Source organism: Lepisosteus oculatus, chromosome 12, assembly GCF_040954835.1.
Source record: "Lepisosteus oculatus isolate fLepOcu1 chromosome 12, fLepOcu1.hap2, whole genome shotgun sequence".
NCBI classification, from domain to species: Eukaryota; Metazoa; Chordata; class Actinopteri; order Semionotiformes; family Lepisosteidae; genus Lepisosteus; species Lepisosteus oculatus.
Window position 1 is genome coordinate 20,647,048 of NC_090707.1, and position 23,173 is coordinate 20,670,220.

The 23,173-nt window shown below is 34.3% G+C and overlaps 2 protein-coding genes across 10 annotated transcripts in view; one reads left to right on the top strand and one right to left on the bottom strand.

The window, feature by feature from the left end:
* Window positions 1–414: 414 nt before the first annotated feature.
* Window positions 415–11,387, top strand: zswim2 (zinc finger, SWIM-type containing 2). 2 transcript variants are annotated; one of them, XM_069196589.1, is made up of 10 exons: window positions 415–593; window positions 927–1,098; window positions 2,135–2,211; window positions 2,755–2,795; window positions 3,592–3,811; window positions 4,806–5,057; window positions 6,892–6,976; window positions 9,345–9,415; window positions 9,716–9,884; window positions 10,212–11,387. In XM_069196589.1, the coding sequence occupies exons 2-10, from the start codon at window positions 949–951 to the stop codon at window positions 11,022–11,024; spliced, it is 1,878 nt and encodes a 625-aa protein (XP_069052690.1). In that variant the 5' UTR covers window positions 415–593; window positions 927–948; the 3' UTR covers window positions 11,025–11,387. The 2 variants fall into 2 exon arrangements, with proteins under 2 accessions (XP_069052690.1, XP_069052691.1); XM_069196590.1 differs by lacking the exon at window positions 4,806–5,057.
* fam171b (family with sequence similarity 171 member B) overlaps window positions 11,027–23,173 on the bottom strand; it is a 36,049-nt gene continuing 23,902 nt past the window's right edge. For 2 of the 8 annotated variants that reach the window (XM_069196585.1, XM_069196588.1), the window contains 7 exons: window positions 20,640–23,132; window positions 19,935–20,238; window positions 16,195–18,687; window positions 15,490–15,793; window positions 14,449–14,595; window positions 14,141–14,182; window positions 11,027–12,176 (listed from right to left, as the gene is read on the bottom strand). The gene's annotated coding sequence lies outside the window, so the exon portion shown is untranslated. Of the gene's footprint in view, window positions 12,177–14,140; window positions 14,183–14,448; window positions 14,596–15,489; window positions 15,794–16,194; window positions 18,688–18,904; window positions 19,052–19,934; window positions 20,239–20,639; window positions 23,133–23,173 lie in introns of all 8 variants that reach the window. The other 6 variants (XM_069196584.1, XM_069196586.1, XM_069196582.1 and 3 more) reach the window with 6 other exon arrangements.

A 23,173-nucleotide genomic window follows, 5' to 3' on the forward strand; every position in this document is an offset into this window, starting at 1 on the left:
CTCCAATCTTTGATGGTCATATGCCTCATAATTTACAGGTACTTGAATGTGCAACAAATAAAAAAAACGTGCTTTGTCCAATTATCGAACTATTACCCGAATAGTTAACTCCATTAATTAAAGACCTGAGACAGAATGAAATCCAATGGCCTACAAGGCCTAGTGTTGATCATCAGTTATTATGTGTATTTTGACTGAGCAAAATGTATTCACTCGAATTTAATTTCTGAAGTTCAGCGTTTCGGTAGTGGAGCTTTCGTGTGGTGTTAACAATCGTTTGAGAAGCATTTAGCTATCTTCAGATAATAACACTATACAAAAAAAAATTGTTGTTGTGGCTGTTTCTGGCAAGTTTTCCAGACTGGAACCGTTACCATGGTAATCGTAAACAAGTATTCACGTGTTACTTGCTGAGTCTCTATAATCGCGTAAGCAACTTGAATACACAAAGAACAAAAAATATTTATTATGTAAGTAACAAAGTTACCATGAATAGAGCCTGTCCTTTCTCATTTTTTCTTTCCAGAAGATGTTAACTGCGATTCAAGTTTATTTTCAAATTTAATCATCGCAAGCAGGAAAGGTAACGAAAGGTAAGTTCACTTCCTGACCCGTAATGTTCTGGAAACTAGGTCATGTTTTACTGTATTATCCATCGAACTAATTTAGAATCGTCTACGGCACGCCAATGAAAGGCGGTATACAAGTAACACTATTCTTTACGCAAAGTTTAATTCCCTCCTTAAAAATTTAGAACGGTTGTTCTTATTAAGAATGTTAATGAAGACTTGTGTTTATAGGGGGGAAAATCAAGTAATGTTATAAAGAAACCTGTTTGCTAATGTGTTTGATTATTATTTTGTTTTAACAAAATATCAGTTGAAAACCTATACCTATTCACTGTATTTTGTTCTTTTTTTTGCTAGGGACAGAGGCACACCTTTCATTATGTTCCGAAACAGCACTTGGAGAAAGAGTGTGAATGATTTAGTTAGCTGGCATCAAGACCAGGCTTTAAATACAACAATATTTATTCTGCGAGAGTTTGGGCCTACTGGATTTCTTTTGAAAGAGGAAGGGGAAACAAAGAATTTTAAAGTAAAGTACAAAACTATATGAAAAAGCTTTTATAATTAATTGTATTTGTATTCGATTCAGAGTTACAAGCTGATAAATACTGAAATAGGTTTCCCTCTGTTAAACATTAAACAAAACTGTTACTCCCTTCATTTCCTTTTGCCTTTGGGGTAAATTAAACAGGACAGGTATTCAGTCAGCTGAAGCATGCTTTAAACTAAACAGAAAATTCATTGTGAAACTAGTGCATACCCTAAGTCACATTTTTAGATAAGCTATGAGTTAGTTAACGAGTGAGATTTGCAAAATGATAAAAGCTGGCCAAAAATCAAAAGCAAGTATTACTGGCATGAAATGCTAAGTTAAATGTGCAAATTCAAAAACATTTTTAAAAGTTGTGCTAAACCATAGCCTAGAACATTTTTTTATAATCATTCATGTGCATATTTAATTAATTGGTCTTGTTGAAAAAAAAACATTTTATTTTGACATTTGTTGTACGTGAGAAAAAGTTTTAGTTGCTTATTTTTTGCAAAATATGACTTTTCTATTAACAGTGTGCTAGAAAGCCTTAATTTAAGGCAGTGCAACCTGGAGAGACATAGTAGTGTCCCCTGGATTTCATTGCAGCTGAGCTCCGGGTGACTCAGCTTTAATGACCTAAGACAAAAAAAATGTATTTTTTATTGGCATAATAATTTAAAAACTTTTCCCAACTCTTCTTGTGCCGATGCTTTGAAGACACCTAGAAAACCTGTAGATACACCAACTGTAATGGCCCAGGATTGGGCACCCCTGTTAAATAAAACCCAGTCCTGTCAGATATTTCTGATAATTACAGATTGAATAACATATTTCCTACCTAATAACCTAATTCCCCTTTCTCTCATTTCCTCACTTAAAATAGCAGCACACTAAGATGAAAAAGATCTTAGAATCTCATTTTCAAGCATCTTAGCTTTTCAGGAAAACTAAACCTTACATGCAAATTTAGACATTTTTGCAATATCTATCTTAATATTGGGTAAAGATCTGTAAAATCTTTTTTCTTTCAAAGGTATGTTTGGGAGACCCTCATAAGTGTACGTGCTCTGCATTTCTGAAAGAAAAAGACCTTTGCAAACATATCTGCTGGTAAGAGCACATAGTCTTTACAATTTCTTTACAATTTCTTCCAGCATTTTTTTTTTACTTGTGTTTCACTTTATTTCTTTTTTGTGAACAAATTATTTTCCAAATAGAACCAAACACAATAGATATAGAAAAATAATATTTCCCTTCTCCTCACAAAACCCTTCATCATCCATTTCATTACTGAGTTTCTCTCAGTATCTACATTATGGTCAAACACCTACTGTACTTGCAAAAAGAAAATGACACATTCAGCAGTCCTAAGTTCCATTTAAACAATATAAAATAGGACAGGTTTCAGTGATATCAGGAGACAGAATGCCTTTCAGCACTGTATATTGCTGTATGTAGTTGATACAGTATATTGTAACAACAATATAACTACATATTTGCATACAGTGTACAGTAAACAGTAATATGGGTAGAAGAAATAGACCTAGATATTTATATAGGTCTAGACATTTCCATTTCTCATCAACTTTTTACAGTTTTTAATTTATAGTTTACAGACAACATACCTGAGCATTTTTCTAATATTTTTTCAAGGGTTTTATTGAGAAAATTCAGACTACCTCGAGATCATGAATGTAAGTCTAAGTTTAAATCTTTTTTTAAGTTTATTGACAAGGCAATGCAGAAAATTAGGTTTCCAATTTTGTCTATTTTCAGAACAACGTAAACAAGTTCTATTTTAATTGTACAGTCTTTTTTCCCTGAAATAATTACAATAAAACAAAAATATTGTATCCTTTTAAAAGCATCTGAAATTATTTTCAGAATTGCCTAGCTGTTCTATATGTTATTACATTAATTTACTTAATGTAAGAGTCCTTTAAACCCATTAATACATTTTAATATTAAAATGAAAAGAAATAATACTGTCCCTGCTGGTCCTATTTTTATGGTAATTATTATTTTAAATATTTTCATTCTTATTACTGGAATTTTAATTTTGCTTTTGAAATATGAGCTACATATGTCTATGGTTTTAGTTCCTGTAATTTTGACCATATTCGTGATTAATTGCTTTTTGAAACAATGCATCAATATGCTAGCAGTGTTCATATTTAATTTATTATGTTGAATTCATTTGGAAGTGGACTACACTTTATTTTCTTGATTCACTTCAGTGTTTACAAACAAGAAGTGGTCCACCTTCATTAATCATGTGAGCTCATCTATTATACCATTTTCAGTTCTCCCAGTGGTCACAGTTTAGTTCAGTCCATTTGGCCTGGCAATCACTTTGGATGTTCACATTGTTCCCCAAATTAACTGAAATGAGTCTTAACAAAAGCTCCAGTGTGAAAATGCTCAATAAAAAGGACTGTGGAAAGCAAGACATGTGGTAAGTATTGATTTTTCCTCTTTTTTTTTTGGCAGACAGTTTCCAACTGGGCCTGGTAGAAAGAACAATAGCCCAAGTACTTCAGGGAGAGCACAGCGTGCAGACTCCTCAGCCAAAAGAGCATTCATCAGAGCAGAAGCAAAGCACAGCTGAGGAAGACGGCTGTGTAAGACAGAAGGAGATAGCCACTGAAGACATCTGTCCCATTTGCCAGGAAGAACTGTTAAAGAAAAGGCTTCCTGTGTCTTACTGCAGGTGAGAAAACTATCAGCTATGACTGCTAAACGGAAAACTTTGTTAAAAGAACGTTAATGCCCTTTTCTATCATGAAGAGCATTATCTACCACCTATTTATTATTTACCACCTTGCATGCAAATCCATTTAATTGTGTTCTTGTTTCACATCTTAAAGAGGAACTGTAGTCCCAATTTCTCAGACAGGTTATTAAATCTCTAATTGATGGTATGACAATTTTACAAATTCCAAATTAAACACAAATTCTGGAACTTTGTAAAAGTACTGTATAGTTGCCATGGAGTCTAGAGTTCTTCCTGCAGCTGCAATGACTAATGTGATGTATGAGCAAATAAGTACTGTTCAGGTTGTGAAGCAACCATTTCACCGTAGAAATGTTCCACTGTGTTCTTAATACAGAGTTAAGAACAAGTCGTATTTGTCAGCAAAACCATCTCAAAATCAAGAGCAATCCAGTACTTCTACTGGGTTGGAAGAGATGTATTCACAACCCTGCTTGTTTACAATGTAATAGAACTGCTGCACCTCACCAGAAGTTATCTGGAGCTTTTTATTTTCTGACATAAATTGGGGGTTTTACATATTACAGTGTACAGCTTACGTTCATTGTGGTTCGAAATGCATTTGATTTGAGTTTCATTTTCAAAAGCTGATTCATTCTAACCCCCAAAAATAAAAACAGCTTTGCAGTTCCCCTTTAAATCTTTCCAACTTGCATCTCAACAGCTGTCCCACTACGTTCTATCATTTACTTTGAGTACATCACTATAAATGACTGAAATAAGCTGTGTTACATGTACACATGGAACTACAAACTAGATTCATAATTATTCCTGTTTGGTGGCACATTATGCTCTCCCATTTCATTTAGCATTAGTTTTTATTTCATTCTAATATTTAAGCATGATGGTTTAATTTCTTGCTCAGTCTGGTATTCTTCATCAGTTAAGAATGAATGCTGCTTGTTAAGAAAAAGTTTGCCTTTTCCTCCAGGTATGGTTGTGGCAATTGCGTTCACATTTCCTGCATGAAAATCTGGGCAGATCACCAAACCAGATCCGAGACAGACACTATGGTAAAGTGCCCTCTCTGCAGAGAGGATTTTGCGCCCATGAAGTCTCTGCTACAGCAAGTTAAAAATGCTGCTAAACTCATAACTGCAGCAGAGAGGGAACGGCTGGATAGACATCTAGGAATCCCCTGCAACAACTGCAACATCTGCCCCATTAGCGGCAAGTGTTTTAAGTATGTCTTAATTTCTTTTGAATATTTGTAAAGAATTTTCATTCAAATAGTCAGTGTTTGACATGGTGAAATCTTCCTTGAAATGCACCTACCTTTTACTAACAAAAGTACTGATTTTGCAATTATGATCCCCCCCCCCAACATTTTTTAATTTCCCTGTGTTAGCATACAGACACTGATTTATGAATCATTAGATATTTGTCTGGATTCTTTAAACACCCTAATATTACAACAGAGTATTGATAAATTATCAAGAAATGTTTGGTGCGCCAAGAAAAATACATTTTGTAGATTCTTTAACTAGTGGCAAGAAAGTGGCTACCATGCATTATTTAGACATAACTTGGCTGAAGAGTGAAGCTTCAGGGATTATTTGACAGACTTGATAGGTCTAAGGAATTATAACAATAGGGTATAAGAACAAATAGGGTTCTTTGATTAAATCGCCACAAGGGGGCAGTACAGGATTATAAATGGGGAAAAAAACTACAAAAGTTTAGGTGTTATAAACCTATAATAGTTTTTTAAATATTTATTAACAATAACTCCTTACACTTTCATAGCACTTTTCTGGACACTCCACTTAAAGCACTTTACAGGTAACAGGGACTTGCCCCCACCACCAATGTGTAGGATCCACCTGGGTGATGTGATGACACCCATAATGCAGCAGAAGCTATAGGCAGAGAGGACAACAGAGTGATGAAGCCAATTCATTGATGGGGATTATTAGGAGGCTATGATAAGGGCCAATGGGAAATTTGTTACACCCCTACTCTTTTCAAGAAACACCCTGGGATTTTTAATGACCACAGAGAGTCAGGACCTCAGTTTTATGTCTCATCCGTAGGACAGCATCTTTTTACAGTATACTGTCCCTGTTGCTATACTGTGGCATCATGACCCACACAAACCACAGGCTGAGCACCCCCTGTTGGCCCCACTAACACTTCTTCCAGCAGCAACCTTGTTTTTTCCCCAGGAGTTCTCCCATCCAGGTACTGACCAGCCTCAAACCTGATTAGCTCCAGTGCGTTGCCAGTTGCAAGTTGCAGGGCGATATGGCCGCTGGCTATTTTTAATCATCCAGTTTCTATTTTCTATCCATTTCTCCTAGTTCGGAAGATGGCACGAGTCTTTGTTTTAGATATGGAAGCAAATTCATTATTCATTATAATTAATCCCATAAATTAATTTTATAGGAGTAGCACAGTGATGCAGTGGTTAGCGTTCCTTACCTCACAGCACTAGGGCTCCGGCTCCATCCAGTTTCCACATTGCTATCAGTGTAGAGCTTTTATGTTCTTCCAGTGTTGGTATGGGTTTTCTCTGGGTACTCTAGCTTATGGGGGGAAAAAATAAATAAATCAGCCCTGGTGTGAGTGAATGCATGTCTGAGTGTGCCCTGTGATGAACTGGTATCCTATCCAGGGTGTATCCCACCTTGCATCCATTGCTTGCCATAAGCAGCTCTAGCTTCTCCACAACCCTGAATTGGATGAAAAGGTTAGAAAGTAGCTTTTTGTATCTGTACAATGTATATGGGTATGTTTAATTTTTATTTTGGAATTTTAATACAATCCATTTAAACGTGATTGATTTAAAGCACCTCTATATGACAAAATAGTTAAGCAAGCTTGGGACTACATCATGTTTCCAAACATTCCATACTGATCAATATATCCTCTATTTCACCTCAATCACAGACAACTGGCACATTTCAGTTTCATTAATGAAATTAATTGGGTTTTCACTCACAATGCAACAATTTGAATGCTGATTCTGCTAACCAAGCTTGCAATAGCAGAGTCAACGATTATTTTTGGCTATATAGATGCATGGTCTGCAGCAGTTACCACCTGTGTGAGGAATGTTTCCAGAAGAAGTATCATCCTCAACACAGCTTTGCTTTTCGTTTGGTAAGTATCATTTGCATTTGTCCCCCCCCAAATACTATAAACTGATTTGTTTGTTTATATACATCTATGGTCAGTGTCCAAATGTATTTTAACAAAGAAAATCAGTGACTGTACAACAAATGCTGTTCTAGTTCTTTTGGACAATAGTCATTATTAAGCAAACAGTTTTGTTGTAGAAGAGACTTCTAAATACTTTAACATTTGATTTGTAGACTAACTCATTACATGTACAGTAAATATTTACCTCAGTTATCACTGTCTGAGAAGGCATAAGTGCTGTTGTCTTTTTTACTGTATTAAGCCTAAGAAATGTTTTTTTAAATACATTTAGTTGACAATTGGGCATCTACTAGTTTATTGAACACTTATGCTGAAGATGACCACTTTTGTGAATACATAATTCACTTAAATATATATAAAATTTTATACATCGTATACTATGTGAAAAAAACATGGAGAGAAAATATTTATTGCACTTTAGAAATTACTGAATTAAAACTATTCAGAGCACTGAATAAGATAGAAGATACCATTAATTTAATCTGTGATGTTAAGTGTCAGAGACAATGAAGGTTATTCTTAAAACTAGATGGCATGGCTATATTGTCCCATTAAATTACCATAATGATACTGGTATGAGAAAAGTGAAAAACATTACCCAGCAAGTGTCAAGTGATAGAAATCAATATGTAAAAAGTGTAAGAGTCTGCCAATGTAGTTGTGCTAATGACTTGTGGGAATCAAACCAACATGACAGAAAGGAGTTTGTGAAAAACACATGTAAGTTACATGAAGAATCTGTAAAGGAGTGAAACACTTGGCATGATCACTGCTGAAGTGGTGTGCAACTGGCCATCTGAACAGGATTTTCCATATTCAAGTTCCATAAATATGCTTGTTCACTGAATGAACACATAGAAAAGTTGTGCCCTGCTCACAACTGGTATCCTGTCTGAGATGAGCCCTTTACTTGCTGGGGTAGGCTTTGACTTATGATGAAAGAAAAAAAAAAGGCCCTATTTTTTAGTTTGGAAAAGCAGAGTGGAGAACTGGCTAGAGTGCTGGACTGAAAGGTTGCAGGTGAGATGCTGCTGTACTCTTTAGCAAGATACTTGCTGACAAATAACTCTCCAGGTTGTCAATCAATTGATAAAAGAGAATGTTTTTAATTGACTTAACAGGTTAAAAAAAAGCATTTAAAAAGTTTCAATTCTAGGGCATAATTCAAAACCAACCACTAATAGATAGTGACCATTACATAAGTAAGACAACATAGATACACTTGTAAACAAAAGCTGAAAGCAAAGTGAAACCAATAATCTGACAATGGGTTTATCCACAAATATTATACAATTCTGAAGATTTTTATAATTATACTATAGTATAGGAATTAGAGGTAAATTGTCAATTACTGTATACAAGGTTTTGAAACTTGTATGATTAGAGGTTTGTTTCCCTAATTCAGCTCCTCACAAAGATTTAAATATTTTTCCCCCCTTTTGAACTGAAGCATGTGTCTTGTGCTTATGATAGCACATTGAGAAGTCACCACTTCAGGGTAGAGGCCGAGAAATTGAAAGACATCAATTCCTTTTCTTCTGAAGACAACCTTAATATTCATCACTATTTGAAATATACTTCACCATCAGAACTGAAAATACTTACGAGATCCCACTACAATAAATACTTCTCTAGCACAACATGTTGTGATGGTGTCGGTTGTGTTAGGAAGCTGTCTGAACACCGGTAGAGCGCGTGTTGTCTTTCGTGTAGTGTGCCGGTGTGTAATTGTCTGCAGAGGTTTCGGTACTCCGGTATACAGGTAGGAGAGAAATCTTTCTCTGATCGGAGAAACTAGTTTGTGCCGCTTATGAGGGGAACACATTCAGTTCTACCATGAACGCCGACTGCGGCCGCGTGGGGATCTTAAATCGCAGCCCTAATTAGCATCAGGTGTGGAAGCTGCACATTTCCACGCGCCGCGGAGTGGGAAGTGCAGTGGGAGGTGTGTTCCACTGTCACAATGTTTATTAATTAAATTAACCTTAACAAAAAGAATGTCTGACATGACATCAATCACACCAAAAAAGAATACAACAGCAGTACGTTTTGTCACTCAGAACTCTTTCCATCCCTGTAAAAATCATTTCTACATCCAGTAATCAATTCCTTTCAGAAGCACTTCCGTCAAGTGCAAAAATGGCTTTTCGATCACACTAATAATAAATCTACATGCCTGTTTATGAAATGGGAAGAGATGCATCGAGGAAGTAACTGCCTCTGCTGCTATGATAAAGCAAATGATAGATTTCATGAATAACCCCCAAGGAGTTTCATCAATGCAAGTGATTTTAATTGTATTTTCTAGAGAAGAACCCAAAAGTGGCAAGCAGTGGAACATTTTTATGACCAGCCTGTATTTCAGAGAAACCAAGAAAGGCAAGTTAAGAATTCAATCATTTTAATATCCACTGTGCTAAAACAGTAATCATTATTTATGCCCTTACCTGCAGTCACTTTGACAATTATTTTTAAATCATTCTGAAATTTTTAGAGGTTTGCATTTTAGGTTTTTGTCATGTTTATTGCTTTTATCATTTTAGACATTAACTGCAGTTGGGTCACAGTTATTCTAATGACTTGACTTCTACATAAAGAAGTTTTATATATGTTTTTAATATGTTTTGAAAACAACAAACTATTATAACAGAATAATGTAGTACTTTATTTTTCAATTAGTATTTTTACAGTCCAGAATGAAGTGATCCCTGAGCACATTGTGAAAATGTTGCCATCTGTGAAGGTGAGACAGAGCAGCACACTGCTGGAGCCTGGGCAACAGTGTAGACTCTGCTTGAAGAGCTTTAGCTTGGGGCAACTTGTGAGACAGCTGCCTTGCAATCATAAGGTAAAGATAAATGCATTCCTTCTATATTCTGTTGAGTTCAATTGATTCTAATAATTGAGTGGTACATGCTTTTTATCTTAAAGATATAAAAAAGCATTATAAACCAAAGAGAGCTACTAACTGAAAGAAAAATGATTATTTCAAATTGTTTACTTAATTTTCTTTGCATGTTTAGCTAGTATTGGTGTATTCTTCTATTAATCCATTTTTTTAAATACAGTATTGTAAATTACTTCTGTACGAGTTACGTATAACACTGAAAAAGTCCCTCACTTTAAGGTTCCACATATATTATATCATATATTATATCAGCTTTTTTCTCTTCAGTTCCATAAAGCCTGCGCTGATAAGTGGCTTCTGCAAGAAAGCAATTCCTGCCCAATAGATGGTCAAGTCATCTACAACCCCATAACATGGAATAAAACAACGAGTACAGACAAAACTACAGTGACCTCACCATCACAGCTTCAGACTCAAATGATGGGACAACTCCAACAGGAACTGTTTGTCCCCGGGATAGGACTGTCGCTTAAAACAGAAGGCAGCAAGGGGCCTTATAAACCAAGGAATGCAGATGAGTGCACTTCACCACCAGTTACAATTCAACAGGATAGTGTCCAGAACGGCCTTCAATGTCTTCATTTAAATAACTTACCCACTGGTGGGCATGGAACAAAACCAGGCTTTTTAGGGCAAGCAAAACAAAAATTGCAACCAAAACGAAATTTAAGACCCTTCCATCAAAGGAAGTGTTACTCCTCTGAACCTGGAAGAAGTGAGGACGATAGCATGAGGCACGCTGTATCTGCAAATAAAATCATGAGCTCAACTATTAGAACTCCAGGATTAAGGCATGAAGATGATTTATTGAATGCTGAACGTGTGGAGTTGTCTGCTGTTAAGAGAATACCTGATAAAAAACATGAAGGGTTGTTTGTCGGGGTGAATCCTGTTAGATTGGACAGTGCTTTACAGTGCAGAGCTAGCAATCATCCAAAAAGAAAAATGTCACAAAGGAGACCATTGTATAGAAGACCCACAGATAATACTGAGACTGTGGTAGGTATAGACCCAACTCTCAAAATGGATGGAATCTCAATGAATAATCCAATACAAGGAAACAAAACAACAAAATTGTAGGATTATTATAAATGGATTATATAAATTGTTTATTATTACAATATAATGGTAACTCAACTAAGTAATATTATAAAAGCTTTTCTTAATCTCCGTACATTATATGCTAATATTTGTGAAATAAAGAATGAACATTTACAAAATTTTACTTAGAAAAAAATAATACTACCAGAGCTGAAGTCTGTTAAATGATGAGTGATATTCAAAATGATTAAAAGAAACTGAACCATTGACTTTTAGGTCCAAATGTTCCCTTCAGGTGAATTAAAAGGGGACAACCTGCTGGGGCAATAAGTGTAAATTAGAATGAACATTTTGTCTGTAGTCACTGTGTAAAAATGAGTTAATAAAATGTAAATATCTGAATCATACAGAAAATCTCTTAAAATATATACTTTAAATACAAAAGCTCTTTTCACATTTCACCAAAACATTTCATAGAATTATCATAGAACTGAAAACCAAAGAACAATAATTAATAAGTACAGTGTGGTGACAAAGACAGTACCTCACAGAGTTGCAGCAGTTTTGTAAGGAGCGGTGGGCCAGACTTCCTCCCAGGTGATGTAAGAAACTGGACAACTCTTAAAGGAAACGTTTAATTCAACTTATTGCTGCTGAACTTTTTCACATGATATTGAATGCTGGCTGATTTTGTTTTATACATTATGACAAGGTGGAATTTGGTGTGTTATTTATCAAATGAGGTTAGATGTATCCATTGTGAGGACGTGGTGAGGACTAGGTGAAGGGCAAATATATCCAAACATGTTGTTAAACCATAAAATCATAAGGGAGTGTACTTTCAGCACACTGTAAGTACTGTAAATACCTACCTGTCATTAGTCTACTTTCAAGAAAACACGTTTCATACTTTTATGAACCAGTCCTCCAATTATTCACCTTAAGTGGTCAATATGTCCTCCATCACATGTGGTTCATGTTCCAGAAGTGCCTTGAACACCTCCTCAGCTTGCTTTTTACTCTGTGTGTGCTCCAGGATTTTTCTCATCTTGTCTTGTGGTGTCCGCTGCGTTCGGATAATTGCAACTGCTTCAGGATGCAAGACGTTGCTTATCTGGTCAGTAATAGGATTCACATTTTTAACTTTCTGAACTAAGTCGTATTGGTGGGTCTTTAGGAACTTGCCTTTATCTTTTAAGTTGGAAACAAGAAAAAAAAAACAATGTCAATATTTATGATACTTGCACACTTTCATAAAAATCATAGAAAACAAATTAAGTGAAAATATTATTTTCAAAATAGTGTCTACCCTGCAGGTTAAGACAGCAGCTCAATCGATCAGGCTAATCTGAACATATACAGTGCCTTGCGAAAGTATTCGGCCCCCTTGAACTTTTCAACCTTTTGCCACATTTCAGGCTTCAAACATAAAGATATATTTTTTTTATTTTATGTGAAGAATCACCAACAAGTGGGACACAATTGTGAAGTGGAACGAAATCTATTGGATTTTTGAATCTTTTTTAACTAATAAAAAAATGAAAAGTGGGGCGTGCAAAATTATTCGGCCCCCTTGCGTTAATACTTTGTAGAGCCACCTTTTGCTGCGATTACAGCTGCAAGTCGCTTGGGGTATGTCTCTATCAGTTTTGCACATCGAGAGACTGAAATTCTTGCCCATTCTTCCTTGCAAAACAGCTCGAGCTCAGTGAGGTTGGATGGAGAGTGTTTGTGAACAGCAGTTTTCAGCTCTTTCCACAGATTCTCGATTGGATTCAGGTCTGGACTTAGACTTGGTCATTCAAAAACCTGGATATGTTTATTTGTGAACCATTCCTTTGTAGATTTTGCTGTATGTTTGGGATCATTGTCTTGTTGGAAGATAAATCTCCGTCCCAGTTTCAGGTCTTTTGCAGACTCCAACAGGTTTTCATCCAGAATGGTCCTGTATTTGGCTGCATCCATCTTCCCCTCAATTTTAACCATCTTCCCTGTCCCTGCTGAAGAAAAGCAGGCCCAAACCATGATGCTGCCACCACCATGTTTGACAGTGGGGATGGTGTGTTGAGGGTGATGAGCTGTGTTGCTTTTACGCCAAACATATCGTTTTGCATTGTGGCCAAAAAGTTCGATTTTGGTTTCATCTGACCAGAGCACCTTCTTCCACATGTTTGGGGTGTCTCCCAGGTGGCTTGTGGCAAACTTTAGACGAGACTTTTTATGGATATCTTTGAGAAATGGCTTTCTTCTTGCCACTCTTCCATAAAGGCCAGATTTGTGCAGTGTAAGACTGATTGTTGTCCTATGGACAGACTCTTCCACCTCAGCTGTAGTTCTCTGCAGTTCATCCAGAGTGATCATGGGCCTCTTGGCTGCATCTCTGATCAGTCTTCTCCTTGTCTGAGCTGAAAGTTTAGAGGGACGGCCAGGTCTTGGTAGATTTGCAGTGGTCTGATACTCCTTCCATTTCAAGATGATCGCTTGCACAGTGCTCCTTGGGATGTTTGAAGCTTGGGAAATCTTTTTGTATCCAAATCCGGCTTTAAACTTCTCCACAACAGTATTACGGACCTGCCTGGTGTGTTCCTTGGTCTTCATGATGCTCTCTGCGCTTTCAACAGAACCTTGAGACTATCACAGAGCACGTGCATTTATACAGAGACTTGATTACACACAGGTGGATTCTATTTATCACCATCAGTCATTTAGGACAACATTGGATCATTCAGAGATCCTCGCTGAACTTCTGGAGTGAGTTTGCTGCACTGAAAGTAAAGGGGCCGAATAATTTTGCACGCCCCACTTTTCATTTTTTTATTAGTTAAAAAAGTTTCAAAAATCCAATAGATTTCGTTCCACTTCACAATTGTGTCCCACTTGTTGGTGATTCTTCAAATAAAATAAAAAATTTATATCTTTATGTTTGAAGCCTGAAATGTGGCAAAAGGTTGAAAAGTTCAAGGGGGCCGAATACTTTCGCAAGGCACTGTAGCAATATGTAAAGCATGGTATTTTTACTATTTGAAACCTGAGCTGCAACTACATGAAATGAGAGCTGTATAGTTTAAATATCTGCTTTATTTAAAAAAATAAATAAAGAAGTGTGTGATATATTGCTGTGTATGTCTTGATCACTAAAATAGAATACTTCTGACCTTCAATTGATAAGGCAGGTCCATTCTGAGAACCCAAGGGAACTGAAAAAGACAAATTAAAACTTTTTAAAGTTTGAGTTTAAAGTAGTATGAGTTTACCATAATTTAGTATAAAAGTATATGGAATCTTTTTTCCAATATGTATATCATACAAAGTTTTTTACTTTAAGATTTTTTTTTTGTCGTTAGAAGAGAACTACTACAACCATTGCTGATTTCATGAAGCATGAAGTGAGAAAACTAAGTATTGTAGGTGTGGTGCAGGTTTTGGCTGTAGCATAAAAGCTTCTGTTGATAACTGTACTTACAAGATGGATAATTTCTCTTGCCATAGTTGCTGGGAAGTGTAGTTTGTATGTTTATACCCATGTTAGTCCCTTGCATTTTAGAAGACATAATACAAGGGGCAATAACATTACTTCCTCCTTCGGCCTGCACAGACTGATAAAATGACACTGTAAAGACAAGTTTTAAATTCAATTACAGTATCATGCATTTACTGTACATGTGTAAATGCATATTATGCTGGACCCTGAGTGCACCAAGACACATAGTGTATTAATGAAGAGGAGGCATATAGGAGTTTGATTATTTCACTTTGTGTTATTTGTACGAACAGATTGACATAAAAAGTTGAAATATTAGTATATCTAATCAAGCAATCAAGATAAATTTGCCATTGAATTGGTTGGTTATTTATTAATTTAAAAAAACATAAAAAACTAAACAACATATTCTCATCATTACAGCTAAGATGATGTGATAACCTGTGTTTGATATGGTCCTTGATCTAGCTCTGCATATGTTCTGGCTGATTTGAAATGTGGATTCAATTAACAATTTTAGTGTCATTTATTTCAATGCACAGAGAAAGGAGTGCATTCATTAAAAAAAAAACATCAGTGGCAATTATATCACATTTGTTATAATTTTTAAGCTTTCCACTGGCAGCCCTGTAAGAAGAATGTCATGTCATGCTCACAGACACAATTATCAGTTATATGTGTGTTATCAGATAGCACAATTCTATTTAAATTCGGATAAAATAAATAATACACAAGTCTATACCATCAATTCATAGAATTGTTTTAGGAAATTAAGTTACATGAGTTTCGGAGTACAAAAGTACAAAAAAGAGTACTAAAAAGTCCGATTTATTAAGAGTAAAACAAATAAGATATGCACAGTTAGTGTTATCTCCGTAAATGGCATGGAATCTGTTAGTTACAGTCAATGCGATTGTATGAAATTCATTGTATATTGGAAACGATCTGCGAAAATTAAATATGGTTGAAGTTTAGCAGCGTGCAATTTTGAAACAGATCAATATTTAACACAAAGATAGGTACCTGATCGTGGTTCCTCCGCCTTGCGTTCCCATTCTTTTAATTGAGGATAGGTTGCTTTCACATTGTCTTTTTTGAGGATATCTAAAAATTGATGACATAATTCCTCCGTTTTGCCCATAATAAGGTCAAGAAGATCAATCACTTTTTGCTCTGGTCTTGATAGATGCTTTAGTTCATTGTACTCTCGGTCGGTTAGGATACTTTTACTATGTGCGTGCTGCAAAATGTAGTCAGGCTGTGCACTAAGCCAATCAATAAGGTCTACTTTGTTTCTTTTAATAACGTTCATTATTGCTTTGTAAACCTGCAAAGGCAAAAGAGCATGATATAATTCAAAACCGAAAAAAACATGTGTTTCTGTGTGTTTTCAGAAATATCAGTTTGGTCATTCAATGAAATAACGATTCAGTCATTAGTAATTACACGTTCAATAATAAAGTTCACTACTGTAAAATTTCAAAATACTTTTTCCACAAACTGGCAAATAAGTATGTGATATTTCAATTGTATAAAGTAACACGCTTTGCACTACGTTTGAAACAGCCATTTCCTGTCACAGAAGAGATGTTTCTAGTGTGGTACAACAATTTAAGAAATAAAGAGCGTAATTGGGTTATGGGATTCTTCAAAAATTTAAATATCTTTTCCACCTAATTTTGATTTTTTTAAATCGTTGATTTAATAAAAACAAATAAAAACGATTACCGGATTTGATTCAGTTTCACTTCCTTTCTTAACTCGCTGTTGCTTAAGTTATTGCGATTTTACAATCGTGAGGTCTTTGGGCGGAGACTGAAATGCGTGATCTAAACACGTTTACTGACTTTTGGTCTTATATGGTTTTGAGCCGTATTACATATTAGCAAACTATGCATCTTATTAACTGTATTGCAGACAACGGAAATGTAATATAGTATCTAAGACAGCAATTACAAGAAAAAATACACCAAAATATCTACAAAATGGTTCTTTATGGTGTTACTGTACACTTCATGTATTAATCTACACGTAAGGAGTTAGGTGTCACAGGGATAAATGCTCTATTAATATGGAGAGATATTAGTGACGTATTCAAGCACAAGGTTTACAGGTTTATCTGTGCAAGTAAGCTGGTGGTTTCACTCTCTATAAAGGTCTTGATTTAAGACCCATCAATTAAGGTTAGTCCAGGCTGAAGTCCAAGGTGCACCTCTGTCTGAGCTGTAAAACGTTAAGTATGATCAAAATGTTATATTGATATTTTCAAAGTCATTTACAAAAAGATTTGAATCAAACAGCAGCAACCAGATTATATCATACAAGCCTGTCAAAAAGGAAGAGAATCTTAATTATCATTTAACTTTAACAATTGCTTAAGGAGTGAAATACACATACTTTACATGCATACCAGTATATTATAGTAATTACCTTTTTTGAAACTCTCAGTGGAGGCACAAGTGACTGAAGCACTTGGAAAATACCTAAACCTTCAAGTATTTCCCTCTTCGACGTTTGCACATGTTTGTATTACCTACATCTTCAGAAATTAGTTTTTATTCTTCATAATGATGCACGCTTGTATTCAAATTATACTTTAATGAAGTTATCCAGCAAAGCATCGGGACTTGGGGGTTCTAATTTACTGCAGAAAAATGAAAAACTGGTCTTTTATAAGTAATATGCAAAATACATTTATGCGGCACAACATAAATGTTGTGTCTTTTAAATCTAAATGCAAAATAAGCCAAGTATGCTCCTCTGTCATTTATAACCTATAGCAGTAGCACTTCAACAACTTCTCTTTGTACTTTAGGCTACAGCCACTAAAATAAAAAGATAAATTACCAAATTTTGGCAAGAAATTTTATTTATAGTAAAGTTTCAAACAATACACAAAAAGGCAGACCATGAGATTTTTGGTAAAAAACACTGAACATAAAGAAAATCTAACTTCCTTCTCATGAAACTCTGGTGAATACACATGATAGACATGCATTCATGCACCCTCAAATACAACATTTTTCACTTTGTGGAAATTCATTAGAGACAAATGTAGCTATTTAAATACATAAATATGCTAGTTTCCCCCTTAAGATGCTTAATTTTAAATATATAATTAATAATTCCTAGAATGTACAAAAGGACTTCTCAGATTAAGACAGATTTGATTCATAGGCAGTGCTTTACTTTCAAAGACTATACATTTTCTGAATCTCCCTTTTAAATTGCTAAACTGACTAATAACGCATAACAGATTATGCTTGTGTGAAAGACATGAACAATATTCTAAAAATGTAATTGGCAAAAAGATTTGAAAAAATATGTTTTTAAACCCCTCTGTTTAAAAGAATGTTCAGAAGGGTTATGCTGCAGGTAAATGGTACAGTATTTGATTTTTATCAGAATTTTGAGATATACAGTATGCATTTACCCATTTGTCTTTGAACCTGTTTCTCCTTTTTACTAAGTGGAAATATGACAAGTAATACCTAAGAAGTACAAAGGCTGTATTTGAACCATATTTTTTACAATATAGTTTGATCCATTTTTTATCTTAACTATTAGGAAAATAATTAATTTTGTAGATTATTCCAAAGTGGAACAGGGTGAACATTAATCCCACAAACATCACAAACATATTACAATTTGAATAAGTGTAGAGGAAAGATAGAAAGTAAAAGTCAAATTTTAATCAAAGAGAAAAAAAATATCTAAACAATCTCAACAATTAACAGCATTTGGGTAATAGCTAGGTCCGCATAAAATTAACAAAATCTTCCAAATTATGTGAAGGTAAATTTTCAAAACAGTGAAAATATTTTGCTTAGTAAACTCCTTTTGCTAGAAAATAAGTTTACTTTTATAGTGCATATTATAATTTGGTTCTTTTACATAATTTTGTACGTTCCATGATTTTATAGTATTTTATTGGTGTGACAATTGTATGTAATACAATTATATATATATGTGTATGTATCTGTGTAATTTTAAAACTTTGGGCAAACTGACTGTATTATACCTCCATTTCTTTTTCTTTCTATTCAACTGTAGTATTATTTTACAAAACCAGACAGTAAAAGGACCTGATAATATTGGCTGGCAACTGTTAGTTCTTGTTAATGTTATGGTTAATGTTTATGTTCACATAACTTCCATCAGAGGCCGCTGTAGTTGAGTAAACTTGATGTTTTCCAGAGTAGTAAGGTTTAGCACTATAACCTGTTGAAAAAATAATAATGAATTACTTTATCACTATTAAATTTGCAATGTACAGTATAAAATCTCATGTTTGATTCTAAAAATAATTAACAACCAAATGCCAGATACTTTTAGCTGCCCTTTTCCTCATGAAGCATGAAGTGAGAAAACTAAGTATTGTAGGTGTGGTGCAGGTTTTGGCTGTAGCATAAAAGCTTCTGTTGATAACTGTACTTACAAGATGGATAATTTCTCTTGCCATAGTTGCTGGGAAGTGTAGTTTGTATGTTTATACCCATGTTAGTCCCTTGCATTTTAGAAGACATAATACAAGGGGCAATAACATTACTTCCTCCTTCGGCCTGCACAGACTGATAAAATGACACTGTAAAGACAAGTTTTAAATTCAATTACAGTATCATGCATTTACTGTACATGTGTAAATGCATATTATGCTGGACCCTGAGTGCACCAAGACACATAGTGTATTAATGAAGAGGAGGAATATAGGAGTTCAATTATTTCACTTTGTGTTATTTGTACGAACAGATTGACATAAAAAGTTGAAATATTAGTATATCTAAAGCAATCAAGATAAATTTGCCATTGAATTGGTTGGTTATTTATTAATTTAAAAAAACATAAAAAACTAAACAACATATTCTCATCATTACAGCTAAGATGATGTAATAACCTGTGTTTGATATGGTCCTTGATCTAGCTCTGCATATGTTCTGGCTGATTTGAAATGTGGATTCAATTAACAATTTTAGTGTCATTTATTTCAATGCACAGAGAAAGGAGTGCATTCATTAAAAAAAACATCAGTGGCAATTATATCACATTTGTTATAATTTTTAAGCTTTCCACTGGCAGCCCTGTAAGAAGAATGTCATGTCATGCTCACAGACACAATTAACAGTTATATGTGTGTTATCAGATAGCACAATTCTATTTAAATTCGGATAAAATAAATAATACACAAGTCTATACCATCAATTCATAGAATTGTTTTAGGAAATTAAGTTACATGAGTTTCGGAGTACAAAAGTACAAAAAAGAGTACTAAAAAGTCCGATTTATTAAAACAAATAAGATATGCACAGTTAGTGTTATCTCCGTAAATAGCATGGAATCTGTTAGTTACAGTCAATGCGATTGTATGAAATTCATTGTACATTGGAAACGATCTGCGAAAATTAAATATGGTTGAAGTTTAGCAGCGTGCAATTTTGAAACAGATCAATATTTAACACAAAGATAGGTACCTGATCGTGGTTCCTCCGCCTTGCGTTCCCATTCTTTTAATTGAGGATAGGTTGCTTTCACATTGTCTTTTTTGAGGATATCTAAAAATTGATGACATAATTCCTCCGTTTTGCCCATAATAAGGTCAAGAAGATCAATCACTTTTTGCTCTGGTCTTGATAGATGCTTTAGTTCATTGTACTCTCGGTCGGTTAGGATACTTTTACTATGTGCGTGCTGCAAAATGTAGTCAGGCTGTGCACTAAGCCAATCAATAAGGTCTACTTTGTTTCTTTTAATAACGTTCATTATTGCTTTGTAAACCTGCAAAGGCAAAAGAGCATGATATAATTCAAAACCGAAAAAAACATGTGTTTCTGTGTGTTTTCAGAAATATCAGTTTGGTCATTCAATGAAATAACGATTCAGTCATTAGTAATTACACGTTCAATAATAAAGTTCACTACTGTAAAATTTCAAAATACTTTTTCCACAAACTGGCAAATAAGTATGTGATATTTCAATTGTATAAAGTAACACGCTTTGCACTACGTTTGAAACAGCCATTTCCTGTCACAGAAGAGATGTTTCTAGTGTGGTACAACAATTTAAGAAATAAAGAGCGTAATTGGGTTATGGGATTCTTCAAAAATTTAAATATCTTTTCCACCTAATTTTGATTTTTTTAAATCGTTGATTTAATAAAAACAAATAAAAACGATTACCGGATTTGATTCAGTTTCACTTCCTTTCTTAACTCGCTGTTGCTTAAGTTATTGCGATTTTACAATCGTGAGGTCTTTGGGCGGAGACTGAAATGCGTGATCTAAACACGTTTACTGACTTTTGGTCTTATATGGTTTTGAGCCGTATTACATATTAGCAAACTATGCATCTTATTAACTGTATTGCAGACAACGGAAATGTAATATAGTATCTAAGACAGCAATTACAAGAAAAAATACACCAAAATATCTACAAAATGGTTCTTTATGGTGTTACTGTACACTTCATGTATTAATCTACACGTAAGGAGTTAGGTGTCACAGGGATAAATGCTCTATTAATATGGAGAGATATTAGTGACGTATTCAAGCACAAGGTTTACAGGTTTATCTGTGCAAGTAAGCTGGTGGTTTCACTCTCTATAAAGGTCTTGATTTAAGACCCATCAATTAAGGTTAGTCCAGGCTGAAGTCCAAGGTGCACCTCTGTCTGAGCTGTAAAACGTTAAGTATGATCAAAATGTTATATTGATATTTTCAAAGTCATTTACAAAAAGATTTGAATCAAACAGCAGCAACCAGATTATATCATACAAGCCTGTCAAAAAGGAAGAGAATCTTAATTATCATTTAACTTTAACAATTGCTTAAGGAGTGAAATACACATACTTTACATGCATACCAGTATATTATAGTAATTACCTTTTTTGAAACTCTCAGTGGAGGCACAAGTGACTGAAGCACTTGGAAAATACCTAAACCTTCAAGTATTTCCCTCTTCGACGTTTGCACATGTTTGTATTACCTACATCTTCAGAAATTAGTTTTTATTCTTCATAATGATGCACGCTTGTATTCAAATTATACTTTAATGAAGTTATCCAGCAAAGCATCGGGACTTGGGGGTTCTAATTTACTGCAGAAAAATGAAAAACTGGTCTTTTATAAGTAATATGCAAAATACATTTATGCGGCACAACATAAATGTTGTGTCTTTTAAATCTAAATGCAAAATAAGCCAAGTATGCTCCTCTGTCATTTATAACCTATAGCAGTAGCACTTCAACAACTTCTCTTTGTACTTTAGGCTACAGCCACTAAAATAAAAAGATAAATTACCAAATTTTGGCAAGAAATTTTATTTATAGTAAAGTTTCAAACAATACACAAAAAGGCAGACCATGAGATTTTTGGTAAAAAACACTGAACATAAAGAAAATCTAACTTCCTTCTCATGAAACTCTGGTGAATACACATGATAGACATGCATTCATGCACCCTCAAATACAACATTTTTCACTTTGTGGAAATTCATTAGAGACAAATGTAGCTATTTAAATACATAAATATGCTAGTTTCCCCCTTAAGATGCTTAATTTTAAATATATAATTAATAATTCCTAGAATGTACAAAAGGACTTCTCAGATTAAGACAGATTTGATTCATAGGCAGTGCTTTACTTTCAAAGACTATACATTTTCTGAATCTCCCTTTTAAATTGCTAAACTGACTAATAACGCATAACAGATTATGCTTGTGTGAAAGACATGAACAATATTCTAAAAATGTAATTGGCAAAAAGATTTGAAAAAATATGTTTTTAAACCCCTCTGTTTAAAAGAATGTTCAGAAGGGTTATGCTGCAGGTAAATGGTACAGTATTTGATTTTTATCAGAATTTTGAGATATACAGTATGCATTTACCCATTTGTCTTTGAACCTGTTTCTCCTTTTTACTAAGTGGAAATATGACAAGTAATACCTAAGAAGTACAAAGGCTGTATTTGAACCATATTTTTTACAATATAGTTTGATCCATTTTTTATCTTAACTATTAGGAAAATAATTAATTTTGTAGATTATTCCAAAGTGGAACAGGGTGAACATTAATCCCACAAACATCACAAACATATTACAATTTGAATAAGTGTAGAGGAAAGATAGAAAGTAAAAGTCAAATTTTAATCAAAGAGAAAAAAAATATCTAAACAATCTCAACAATTAACAGCATTTGGGTAATAGCTAGGTCCGCATAAAATTAACAAAATCTTCCAAATTATGTGAAGGTAAATTTTCAAAACAGTGAAAATATTTTGCTTAGTAAACTCCTTTTGCTAGAAAATAAGTTTACTTTTATAGTGCATATTATAATTTGGTTCTTTTACATAATTTTGTACGTTCCATGATTTTATAGTATTTTATTGGTGTGACAATTGTATGTAATACAATTATATATATATGTGTATGTATCTGTGTAATTTTAAAACTTTGGGCAAACTGACTGTATTATACCTCCATTTCTTTTTCTTTCTATTCAACTGTAGTATTATTTTACAAAACCAGACAGTAAAAGGACCTGATAATATTGGCTGGCAACTGTTAGTTCTTGTTAATGTTATGGTTAATGTTTATGTTCACATAACTTCCATCAGAGGCCGCTGTAGTTGAGTAAACTTGATGTTTTCCAGAGTAGTAAGGTTTAGCACTATAACCTGTTGAAAAAATAATAATGAATTACTTTATCACTATTAAA

Bases quoted from the DNA above. Each gene is read 5' to 3' on its own strand.
- zswim2 (XM_069196589.1), top strand. From the start codon at position 949: ATGTTCCGAAACAGCACTTGGAGAAAGAGTGTGAATGATTTAGTTAGC. The intron at 1,099-2,134 runs GTAAAGTACAAA...TTTCTTTCAAAG, and splicing joins GGGAAACAAAGAATTTTAAA to GTATGTTTGGGAGACCCTCA. The intron at 9,416-9,715 runs GCAAGTTAAGAA...TTTTTCAATTAG, and splicing joins TTTCAGAGAAACCAAGAAAG to TATTTTTACAGTCCAGAATG.